Genomic DNA, 12,500 nt, shown 5'->3' on the forward strand with positions numbered 1-12,500 from the left:
TGACGGAGACGGGAGGAGGGGAAGGGTGAGGAGGAGAGGGTTAGGGCTTGGGGGGGAAATCTCCCTCCGTGAACACTTCTGGAAGACTTTCTGGTTCTTTCTCTAGAGAGCACCGTTCACTACGATCACTAATTTTACGCTTACGCAACACTATGTTGTCTTTCACAATTTTGAAAAAATATTTTTCTATGAGCAAATTTTCTACATCGTCGAGAATATAAGGCCGCTGTTTCGTCAATACTGTGACACCTTTTGATGCTTTACTGGCTTTAATTTCTTCCTTTTTCTTCAAATAGTGCAGATCGTTGATTGCGACCGCTTGAAGAATGCTGCAATGTCTTTCACGCACTCGCCTTATCATGCATTTGGATAATTTTCCTTCTTCATTTCGACTGTAATCATCTCCTTCTTTCTTATGCTTTCCTTCTTGCTGCTTGCCTTCGTCATCTTGGGAGCCATTGTCTTTAGTATTTGGGTAATAGTAATGTATAAGCACTATCACGGAAACACAACACGTGCGCAAATCACTAAGCAAATTTGAGAGCGTATCACGGACAGATGCGTTCAATCTTACCGCCAGCGAGATGAAAGAGTTATGGTTTAAAAAGGGTCAAGGGATGCGTAGGAGGAAGTCACTGACCACCCTCGTTAAGTTTGGCCGAAAAAATGCGTTCGCAAGATCCCACGCTCCATCCGTGTAAACAAAGCAGGCGTTAAGTTTTGGCCGAAAAAAATGCGTTCGCAGATCCCACGCTCATCCGATGTAAACAAATCAAGCGGCCTCCCATGATGGAAATTCGCGCATTCGTATTCCAAGCGAAATTCGTATTCCAGAATGAGGGCGTCACTTCGTAAGTTAAAAAATTCGTAAACTAATCGGTTCGTAACCCAAAGTATTACTGTATATGAAAATTTGCGCAGTTTCGTGTAGAATACAACAAAAAACAACCCATGCTTGTAACTTTTATTAGTTTTGAAATATTTTCATATAAATAACGATAAGTGCTAATATTTCAACCTTCGGTCAACTTTCACTCGACCGAATTGGTCGAAAAACACAATTGTAAGCTAAAACTCATATATTCTAGTAAAATTCAATCATTTACCTTTATTTTGCAACAAATTGGAAGTCTCTAGCACAGTATTTTGATTTATGGTGAATTTATGAAAAAAACGTTTTCCTTACATCCGCGCAGTAACTCTTCCGAAAAAATCTCAAATTTTTTTTGTCCGATTGTCGTAATGTTTGCACCATTTTAAATTAGCCGTTACATAAAATTTTATATATGGAAATGTGCGCAATTTCATGTAGAATACAACTAAAAACAACCCATGGTTGTAGATTTTATCAGTTTTGAAATATTTTCATATAAATAACGATAAGTGCCAAAATTTAAACCTTCGGTCAACTTTGACTCGACCGAAATGGTAAAAAAACGCAATTGTAAGCTAAAACTTTTACATTCTAGTAATATTCAATCATTTACCTTTATTTTGCAATAAATTGGAAGTCTCTAGCACAATATTTTGATTTATGGTGAATTTATTGAAAAAAAAAAAAAAAAAAAAAAATCCTTACGTCCGCGCGGTAATTCTTCCGAAAAAAATCAGAAATTTTTTCGTCCGAATGTCGTAATGTTTGCAACCATTTTAAATTAACCGTTACACAAAGTATTATATACAAAAATGTGTGCAATTTCATATAGAATACAACAACAAACAACCCATGGCTATAGCTTTTATCAGTTTTGAAATATTTTCATATACATAACGATAAGTGCCAAAATTTCACCCTTCGGTCAACTTTGACACTACCGAAATGGTAAAAAAATGCAATTGTAAGCTAAAACTATTACATTCTAGTAATATTCATATGTTTACCTTTATTTTGCAACAAATTGGAAGTCTCTAACACAATATTTCGATTTCTGGTGAATTTATGAAATAAACTTTTTCCTTACGTCTGCGCAGTAACTCTTCCGAAAAAATCATAAATTTTTTTGTCCAATTGTCGTAATGTTTGCACCATTTTAAATTAGACGTTACGTAAAGTTTTATATATGAAAATGTGTGCAATTTCATGTAGAATACACAAACAACAACCTATGGTTGTAGCTTTTATCAGTTTTGAAATATTTTCATATAAATAACGATATAGAAAAAAATTCGTCCTTTGGTCAACTTTAACTCGACCGAAATGGTCAAAAACTGGAATTGTAAGCTACAACACTTACAGTCTAGTAATATTCAATCAATTACCTTCATTTTGCAACAAAAGGGAAGTCTCTAGCACAATATTTCGATCTATGGTGAATTTTTGAAAACATCTTTTTTTTGTTTGCGCGTTACGAATTCATGCATCATTTTGTCATAATATTTTCTGTGTTGCCTCGATCGTTTTACAATGTGTTATATACCAAAATTATCGCAATTTAGTGTACAATACAACGAAAAAAAATTAACTCGTTAGCTTTAACCGTTTTGCTCACAGCGCGATTTGTATACAATTATATATGAAATTTTTTTTGCTGTCATATATCCCAATATTTATATATGAGTATGACATTTTTTTTTATTTCTGATGGTTGCATACTAAACTTCAGGCAATGACATAAAAAGGAGCCAAAAAATGAACTCTTAATCTTGAAAACTAAGCGTGCTGTGATTTTTTTAAAAAACATTTTTTCGGCTTCGGCGCTCACTTGCGAACGCCGCCGGTATATGGGAGACGATTTTTAAAATACCGTTTCGGCGTTTAAGGGTTAATGTCATAGTGTGAATCTGTTCATGTATGTTGGTGGTTATCACACTGCAACCAGGTTTAGCTTACCAATGAATAGGCTATTTATTATGAAGATATACCAATAATATATAAGGTGAGAATAGTTTTATTACTTTTATTGTCAGTTAATATCATAATGTGAGTTGTTTCATGTATGTTGGTGATTATCGGACAGTGGTCAAGGCTTAGCCTACCGATAAACATCGCATACGCAACACGTTCGTCCTGCGATGCTGCAATTCATACCAGCGATATAGCAAGAGAAGCGTTCCAAGAAAAAACCTGTGAATGACTGAATACGTGATTGCTGATCCGCGATTAAGCGATGCCCCACAGTAATTATCAAAATTCACAATAACAGAAGAAATATTTAATTTCCTTGTATGGATCAATGTTTTGGCTTATTGAGTTACGTTTACTAATTACCCAGTAACTACGAAAGTAAGAGGAATTTTGACGAAATATTTCGTATATGCATTCTATATTGCCATACGATGGTCTTTGAATTTTATCATGACTTTGCATTTTTCCCCCTCAAGTGGGGAAGAGCTGTTACGTTAGCCATAGCTAGCCAATTAGGGCAAGAATGCGTTACATACGGTGACAAAACTCGTATCGCCATCAGCCAATTCCAAAGGTAAAAGAAAACTGCACGCTATGTTAGTATTTATACTACGATATTATGAGGATACATATAATACTATTATAATGCTGAAGTTGGACCGAATCTGATTCTCATTTCGTGTACAATTTGTGTACCTTAGGCTAACTGTTGTTAATGTTATTCAATTTCTTTTCGTACTGAATTATTATAAGTCTATACGCATCGAACCGAGAGAATTAGCCAACATTAATAATTACCATACTGTGCATGCAGTCAAATTGAGAACCTGATCACCAGAATTGCCATCATTGCAAGATGAATGAAATCTATCCAGAGGGTAAAAGAACCTTCGAAGGCGAAGGATCACTATTCAACACTTCAGAACCCGACAAACCCGAAACCACCTCTGAATAACCAACCATGGATGTAGAAACCTTCTGTTGCAATGAACTCAAAGAAGGAAATAAAACCAAAGATGCCTCTAAAGACTAACTGGCACACTAGAAAATACAACAAACTTCGAACCCGAAGAAACCTGCACTTCTCTTCCTGAACACTATGTAACCTATCATCCCTACTTGTCTGTATCTGACCTAAATTTACATCAACCTAAGAACTTACACCTTGAGGGGGAAGAGGGAAAACTGCTGCCAACACTGCCTGCTCCCTGCTGGATGGGCCAACAGATCCTACTTTTGAGGCTTGCGGGTCTCCATGACCCCTGGGCACCCATTAGGGCTGGTTCTAGAACAGGCGAGAGGGCTGAAAAAGAGCGATTAGCATCACTTACACTGCTGTCACTACCACTATCCTTACTCTCAGTTAGCTTATTCTTTAAATTAGTAAATAACTTAGAATGCTGGATGACAATCTGCCCTCTAATATTCTAAATAGCTCTAAATCCACTGCTTTCTTACCTACTGCTTGTGTTTCTACGCCTGCCTTCTGTTTGCTTTAAGAAGCTAAAGATATTCTTTGTTTTAAGTAATCTTTCATTTGTTCTGACAACAAATATCTACATTCCTCACACCTGTCTGATGCAGCACTGAACCTTCCTACAAGTAATACATAAGGAATGTCTGTCATTTTTGAGGGTGCTCATCCTCCGCTTGCATGCAGAGCAAGACAGATGAGCTCCAACATCTCCGGCAGCAGCTTGCGTGGCAGATGAAGCAGAAGTAGAGGCACTGGCTGACGGTGTTTCTTTATGTAGCTTGTCCATCTCAAGGCCAGTTCAAGCCAGGTCAATACCGTAAGAAGATCCAAATCAATAAAAAAAAATAAAAAATACCGGAGCAAAAACCAGGAGCGTAGTAGTCGTAATACAATGCCAAGGTCGTAATCCAGAATTCCAAGGCCAAATATATATGTGGAGGTCGGGCTAAAGGCTAAAAACGTTCGCATGTTGCAAGACACTTCCTAACATCACCACAAACAGAAAACAATTGAGGTTCTTGTCCTCTAGTGGCCAGTATTTGCAGCAGCGCTGCCAATGGGAACACAGGTAACTCATTTGACTAGATTTTACCTGCAGCGTTGGTAGCATTGAGTTAAATTACCCACTTTGTGGATAAATCTGTGGGGATATAGTTTGGGCTGGTCAGTGACCATGGCTAATTCAGGTGTTCAGGGAGTGTATTGCAATACAACCATTTATGCCTAAAAATCATGAAAGTAAAATTAATTTTACATTTTGATTTACCTTGTTTCAGGGCAAAGAGGCATTTTTCTTTATTGAAACTTTTCTGAGTCCTAATGTGTGGGCGTACAGACTTGGTAGCATGAGGCTCAACATCAATGGGAATTTTATCTACAGACTTTGATGCATTTTTCTTATCAAATAATGAAGATGATACCCAGATTCTTGGACGTTCACCTACAGGAAGGCAGAAAGACAAAAGAATTTAAAAGACATGTTCTGAAATATCTTTCAAATAACATACCCAATAACCATTCAAATACAACACTGTAACTCAAAACTCTCATAAATCAAAGTATTACTGTACTACAGAATACAGGTACAATATAGACACACACTACATACATTGTACTAAGTCTGTTCACCAATAACTACGTAATTGCAATATTTTAATGTTGCATTTAATAACAAACTTGTAATGTATATGAATCCTTATTTTACTCCCTTATAATTACTAAACCTATTTAATGAGAACTGAAATTAAAATATAGTGGAATACTATATCCCTTACAAGTCAATGAGACTAACTACAAGTAAGTGAATATTACAAAAAAGACACTCGCCTAATCCAAAACATAAATGAGAATAAAGGATACAAAACAAGATATATAGGATTTTGGAAAAAGGAAACTATCAAGAAGGGTAAAGGCTAAGTGACATCTAACACAGGAAGGATGGAGGCCACTCCCAAACACAGGAGCAACATAAAATAGTAGTGCATCTACATCAATCTAAATAGTCACAGGTGGAACCAGACTTCTACAAGAGTAGTCAACCCTTTCACCACCTATCAGTGGATTTAGGGATAAATAAAATATAAACTTTTACATACACTGAGGACTCTCTGGTTAAGATCAAGCTTAAAAACTACTGTGCATGTGAAAAATGTCATGCTGGGTGAAAATAAGGGAGAAGGCAAAAATTAACTAAATCCTAACCATGAGCCGTATTTAATCTCTACCTGTTATCATAAGGTTTAAGAACATGCACAACATACAACTCTTTCCCTTTCCTCTCAAACTTCCTATAATACTATCTCACAGACTGCCATACGTCTAAACCACAAACCCTCAGCCTTGCCTGGCCTTACAAAAACTAAATCTTGCTAATATCTGAATCTCAGTGACAAGGGTTTGTGTAAATAAGAATCTGAGCATAAAGAAGATAATTTTATGTAGAGATATTCATAACCTGAACCAAGGACACTAGCAGCCAAAGGTTTCAAACTGAAATCACGTCATCTAGTCTACAACAGGTTTTAACAGCAAATACAATAAAATTATTACAATGTAATTCTACCGCCTAATAAACTTGACAAATTTTTGCACCATACATCATGAGCTATCTATCTCAAGTTCCTAAAACTTTTCATTACCTTTAGAAGAGCATGCCTGAGCAGCTGAATCTGGTGACAAAGATTCTGGATCAACATTTTCAGACTGAGAAATGACAGAGACAATATTGTTTTGGTCATCTTGGTCATTGTCGTCCTTGATTTCACTAGTTTTGGCATCTGTAAAAATGGAATGCTGTACTATACAATAAAGTGGTCTACCTAACTGCTTTAAAATATCACTCACCTGAGCACTGTACATAAGGGCACCAGTATTTAGTTTAAACAATTTAGTGAGGTAATCAAGAACATGGTGATCAGCAAAAAAGCTCAAAACCCTCACATTAGGTACAATAAGATTATGTACTGGCTTGATGACAATTTTAATTAGACACATTAATAATCAGATAAAACTATAAATACTTAATTTAACCCTTACAGTCCAGGCTAAAATATATTCTAAGCACACTCCTAGACTAATCAAATTTTATGGTAAGCCAATTTAAGGGGGCCGGCCGACTAATGCCATTTTTTAAGGACAAGACTTTGATATTCATACCACTTAATAAGGTGATTTGGGACATCTCCAAACCGCTTATGATTTTCACCTCTGACCTTCGGTTTTGTGACGCCAGAGCGATTTATCCCGAAAATAACCATTTTTCAAATTCTATCTCCTCCCTTGATATTTAATATTAAGACCTAGGATTACTACCATATATAGACCTGATGTAGACCTCCAATCGAATGAGGAGTTTTTTTCTAAAAGTCATTTTTTTGCTAGATATTAATTTTTAAATATGGTAAAAAAATAAACCCTATAAATCACGAGAAAAAAAATTTATAAAAAAAAGACGAAACAATAATTGGAAAAAAGGGCTCTATTTGATTGTTCTATAATGCCTTTCTAAGTTATATATACCAAATTCCAATGTTATAACTTTAAAACTAAGTGAGAAGATAGATTTTGAAGGTCAATAAGTATATAGTTTTGAGATACGGCGTTCAAAGTTTTCCTTCGTATTTCTATAAAGACAATGTTAATAAATAATGATTATTATGAATGTATATTTCTTTTTTGTCTATTAATAAACCAAAACTATTTTATTTATCATAATTTAATCATAAATGATGATTCCTTTGCTCATATATCGTAGCCTGGGCCACTGCTTGTGGCAAGATGGGGCACTCCTTCCTACGCAACTCTCTCTCCCCCCTTCACTAACTCGGCTTATTACAGCGAATTTTCTTCTTCTGTATGTTACCGAGATGTTTTCCTTGTATTTTCCTCTTTGGCATGATGAAATTCTTGCCGAAACAAAGATAAACAAACATAAATGCAAGAGAATGTCAGAGGTGAAACTCGAAGGTGTACTCTCTTTTTACAAAGACAATTTAATAACTCATGATTATTATGAATTTCATATTCCATTTTGGGTATTAAAAAACCAAAACTTTGTTATTTATCATAAATGAAGATCTCTTTGCTCAAAGATTGTAGCCTTGGGCACAGTGTGACGTGTGCTGTCAGGCAAGACGGGGGCGTTACTACGCAACCCTCCCCTCTCTCTTCACTAACTACGCGTATATTATGATATTCTGTAATAATACTTGAGCGATTTTTCTTCGTCTGTATGTTAGTGAGATGATTTCCTTGTCTTTTCCTCATTGGCATGATGAAATTCTTGCCGAAACATACATAAACATACGTAAAAGCAAGCGAATGTCAGAGGTGAAATCGAACGTGTAAACTACTTGAAGTTTGTGCTCGCACTGATGGTTGGACTTGGTAGCTGACTGAAGTGAAGTCTCCCTTCTTGACTCGGGGAATGTCTACAGATGCCATTTCTCCCAATTTCTTTGACAATAATTATCAAAATTTACGATAATAGAAGAAATATTGCATTTTCTTGTACGGATCAATGTTTTAGGCTTATTGAGTTACGTTAACTAATTACCCTGTAACTACGAAAGTAAGAGGAATTTTGACGAAATATTTTGTACACGTATTCTCAATTGCCATATGAAGCTCCATGAATTTTTTCATGACTTTGCATTTTTCGCCCTATACCCCCATATATAAGGGTTCCGGCCGGCCCCCTTAAAGAAATGTACATCAATGAAAATAGGAAGATACTGATATGCACATGGTACATATAAGAAAAAACTCTAAAAAATTATTGTCTGTACTTTCCAAGGGACACTCATGAAAAATATGCTAATTTTACCAAGTTCAACATGTTTAAAGTTCTGAGTATATTCATGGTAAAATATTTACGAGACGTACTGAGAAGGAGAGATACAGTGCCTTTTAGTGAGGTATAGTGCATATTTTTTTCTATATCTTAGTGCTTTGGTTTTCAAAATTACAATTATAGATGACATACTACTGTAAAAGTTAATAACTAAAACCAACAGCAATCGCTAGGTATAATTATTGGCAAATACATACAAAGACATCCAGGAATGGGGAAGTGCAGTACATTCCCCAATTAAATTTCAAGTCATACTGATTTCCCTCTATCCTGTACTGAGGTACTAGGGTTGGTGTAAGAGTTTCTAAAAGTAATTTATGGCCCATTGGAGTGATTTGAACATTTTGCTGGCAAAATCTGTTCAAACTGTATGGCATGAAATATTTATTTTCACCAGAAGTGGTCTGTTCAGTACTCTAAGAGATATCATCATACCTTTATGTACATGATCATGCCCATCCAGTAAGTTAATATTTTTTCTAAAATACTTACCTTTCAATTATATAGCGTTCGCTTTCATGCCAATGAGATTTCGGCAGATTATAAAATAAAAATGACATTTTTATAATAAAATATTTTATGTATACTTACCAAGTAGTTACATAGCTACAGATTTTATCAGTCAGTGGCTAGAATTTCAAAATTGGCAGTAGTGCTTGCTATATATTGTTTTGGCTAGGCGATACCCTGCCCCCTTCTAGGGGAGAGAGGAACCAACTCAGCACTGAAAATCAGTTTATGCCCTCCTATCCATGAGAGGGGAGGGAGGGCTCTGATCATGTAATTACAGTACGGTCCCCAATTATGTGAGAATTTGGTCGATCCACGGTCTCGCAGAATTGGAAATTCGCAGATTTAGAAACACATACCTTATGGGAATAATTCCATTAGGGCCAAGGCAAATGGCAACTTACCAAGTCAATCTTTTTTATACAGTGGTACCTCGACATACAAAATTAATCCGTTCTGAGGCGGCCTTCGTATCATGAGCTTTTCGTATCTTTAACCACATTTTACATGTAAAATTATATTTCCAAGCTTATAACACATGTTCTAGGGTTACGACGCCGATCCGACGGAAGAAATATGGCTCCAAAAAGGCAAAATACTGTACATACTTGAGTAATATTCAACTGCATGTAATGTTCAACCCCATTTTTACTGCATATATTAGGACTTTAGCATATGTCCCTTAGCAATAAACCTAGCCTATGTTAGCAGTTGCTACTGTAACCTAGTCTATGATTCTGACATCTAAACCTAAGAAGCTAAAAGCTTAGAATATGCCAATAAAATGTATAAATAATCACAGTATGTACTCATTTCAAATAATTATTAATTAATCATTAACTATAATATGCAAAAAAAAAAAAAAAACCTTCCCACCATTTGTTTACATTCAGCACTTACGAGTACCGAACGATCTCCAAGCAATCACTTTTCCTAGCACACAGTAAGCCATAAATTTTCATTATCTCTCTTCTACTAATGAAACTACCAAACAGTATAATAACCATTCATTTCTATTCTTTATTCTATCTCTACTTAATGGAGATACCGAGCTACTGACAGCTATAATGAAACATATACGTAATATTAAAACAGAAGAAGAATTCTAGAAAATACGTATTTGTTGGCTTCGATGATAGCAGTCTGATTTATTTTATATTTTATATCTAATTCACAATTTTTTTGATTAAATGTATTGCATGTACTCATTTCAAATAATTTTTAAGTAACCATAAACTATAATAATAAAAAAAAAAAAAAAAAAAAAAAAAAAAAAAAAAAGCTTCCAAACTTCTGTTTACGTGCAGCACTTACGGTACCGAACGATCGCCAAGCAACCACTTTCACCTAGCACACAGTACGTTCAGTTATCATATTTTCATTATCTCTCTTCAACTACAGAAACTACCAAACAGTATAATAACCATTCATTTCTATTCTTTATTCTATCTTTACCTAATGTTTTTTTTTTATTAAATGTATTGCATGAATAAGTTTATCAATTTACAGCATCCTTTTACCAACAGAATACATAGAGCACAAGGGGTAGATACTGACCAATAGGAGAGCAGGATCTTACGGGGTGACTAGCATCAGAAACCAATGGGAGAGCGGGAGGATGGTGGCGAGTTTACTAAGTTGGCGGCGCGCGAGTTTTAAAATTGTTCTCGGTGGTCTGGGCGAATCTCAGGACTTTACAGCAACAACCTTTCCTAACCTGAACTATTTTCGTATGTAGAGCCAAAAAAATCTTCGTATTTGCTTTCGTATCTCAAGTTTTACATAAGTTGAGCCTTTCGTATGTCGAGGTACTACTGTGCTACCCATTTCCAATACTCTCTATGTACTATACTGTAATTTTTTCTAGTATGAAATAATTCTTATGGATAAATTAAACATTAAAAAGATTTTAATAACTTGAAAAAGTTTTAAATTACACACAGGATGGTGAAAACTCCCACATATAAACAATGACACCATTGGGTGCAAGTATACTGTACGATACAGTTATTTCCTTTAAAAACAAAAAAATCTTTTGGATGGAATTTCCTCTACCTATCCTCTGCCAAAAAACCTTCAAACTCCTCTATCTCATCCTCTGTGAAGAGTTCTTCTAATGAAGGAAGGCTTTGTGAACCATTTGAGGTTTTGGGGACTAGCAGATCATGCAAGTCTTCACTCCCGTTAGGCCTAACAAACATGGTTACGAGCACCTGTCAGTTTATTTGCCCAGCACATTCACTATGTAATCCTTTTCATATAAATTTATTCTACGACAAAAAAATTATGAAAATTCAAAATTTGATATGAAATTATAATTTCTTTAAAAAAATTATATAAATTCAAAATTCAACATGAAATGACAGTTTCTTGAAAATTTTAGATCGAATGATTCTCTCTCTCTCTCTCTTAAAAATTCAAAATTTGATATGAAATTACAATTTCTTAAAAATAAATGATAAAAATTCAAAATTCAATACAAAATGACAGTTTCTTGAAGTTTAGATTGTGATTCTCTCCCTCTCTCTCAAACATATCTGCTTCTCTGTTAATTACTTTTACTAGTCCTTTTCATCAAATCCTATTTCCACAATAGAAAAAAATAAATGATCAAATCTGCGGATGATCAGAATACACTTCGTAGATCTGAATAATACGTATGGCAATGATCATTCATACACACTGCACTATGATGTCACAAATGCGTGAGGCAGAGCCTTCTGTCTTAGCTAATGGCTGAGCAGGAAATCTTTCTCTTGCATTGCCCCTTGGAGGAATAATAATTTTTTTCCTCCAAGCATTCCCCTCACCCTTCTCTCAGATACCAGCAACACCAACCCCACCCCCCATCTAAATTACTTGAAAAGGCAACAGATTTTATATGTTTTGCAGCGCGTGACTCGCAGAATTTGAGTGGCTTCGCAGAAACAGAAAATCTATTTTTGAGAACTAGTGACCGCATAAAAGGGGAATCGCACAATTCGAACACGCATAATTCGGGACCGGACTGTGTACTTGGTGAGTATACATAAAATCTTGTTTTATTATAAAAATGTCATTTTTATGTATCCAATTCACCAAGTAGTTACATAATTGAATCCCACATTGTAGTAGGTGGGATCCATGGACAGTAGCATACAATTCATATAAAAATAATGAAGAGATATAGATATTAAAATAATGAAAAGATATAGATAAGTGCTAGCATTTAGACAATGCTTGTTGGTTCCTTACATGTTAGGAGAGCTGTTACAGATGATTACTGCCTCTGGATAATGCTCATCTTAATTTGTAGACATGGTGGTATAGCTAAGAGT

The 12,500-nt window shown here is 35.2% G+C and overlaps 1 protein-coding gene across 3 annotated transcripts in view; it reads right to left on the minus strand.

Annotated features, from left to right (window-relative positions):
* The window catches only part of LOC135219431 (uncharacterized), a 751,318-nt gene that overhangs the window by 330,546 nt on the left and 408,272 nt on the right, over positions 1-12,500 (minus strand). For 2 of the 3 annotated variants that reach the window (XM_064256210.1, XM_064256209.1), the window contains 2 exons: positions 6,461-6,598; positions 5,089-5,262 (listed from right to left, as the gene is read on the minus strand). The exons of the other annotated variant lie outside the window; for it this stretch is intronic. In XM_064256210.1, the coding sequence (XP_064112280.1) occupies positions 5,089-5,262; positions 6,461-6,598 (312 nt within the window). The remainder of the gene's footprint in view (positions 1-5,088; positions 5,263-6,460; positions 6,599-12,500) is intronic. 3 annotated transcript variants of the gene reach the window in all.

Source organism: Macrobrachium nipponense, chromosome 1 (assembly GCF_015104395.2).
Source record: "Macrobrachium nipponense isolate FS-2020 chromosome 1, ASM1510439v2, whole genome shotgun sequence".
NCBI classification, from domain to species: Eukaryota; Metazoa; Arthropoda; class Malacostraca; order Decapoda; family Palaemonidae; genus Macrobrachium; species Macrobrachium nipponense.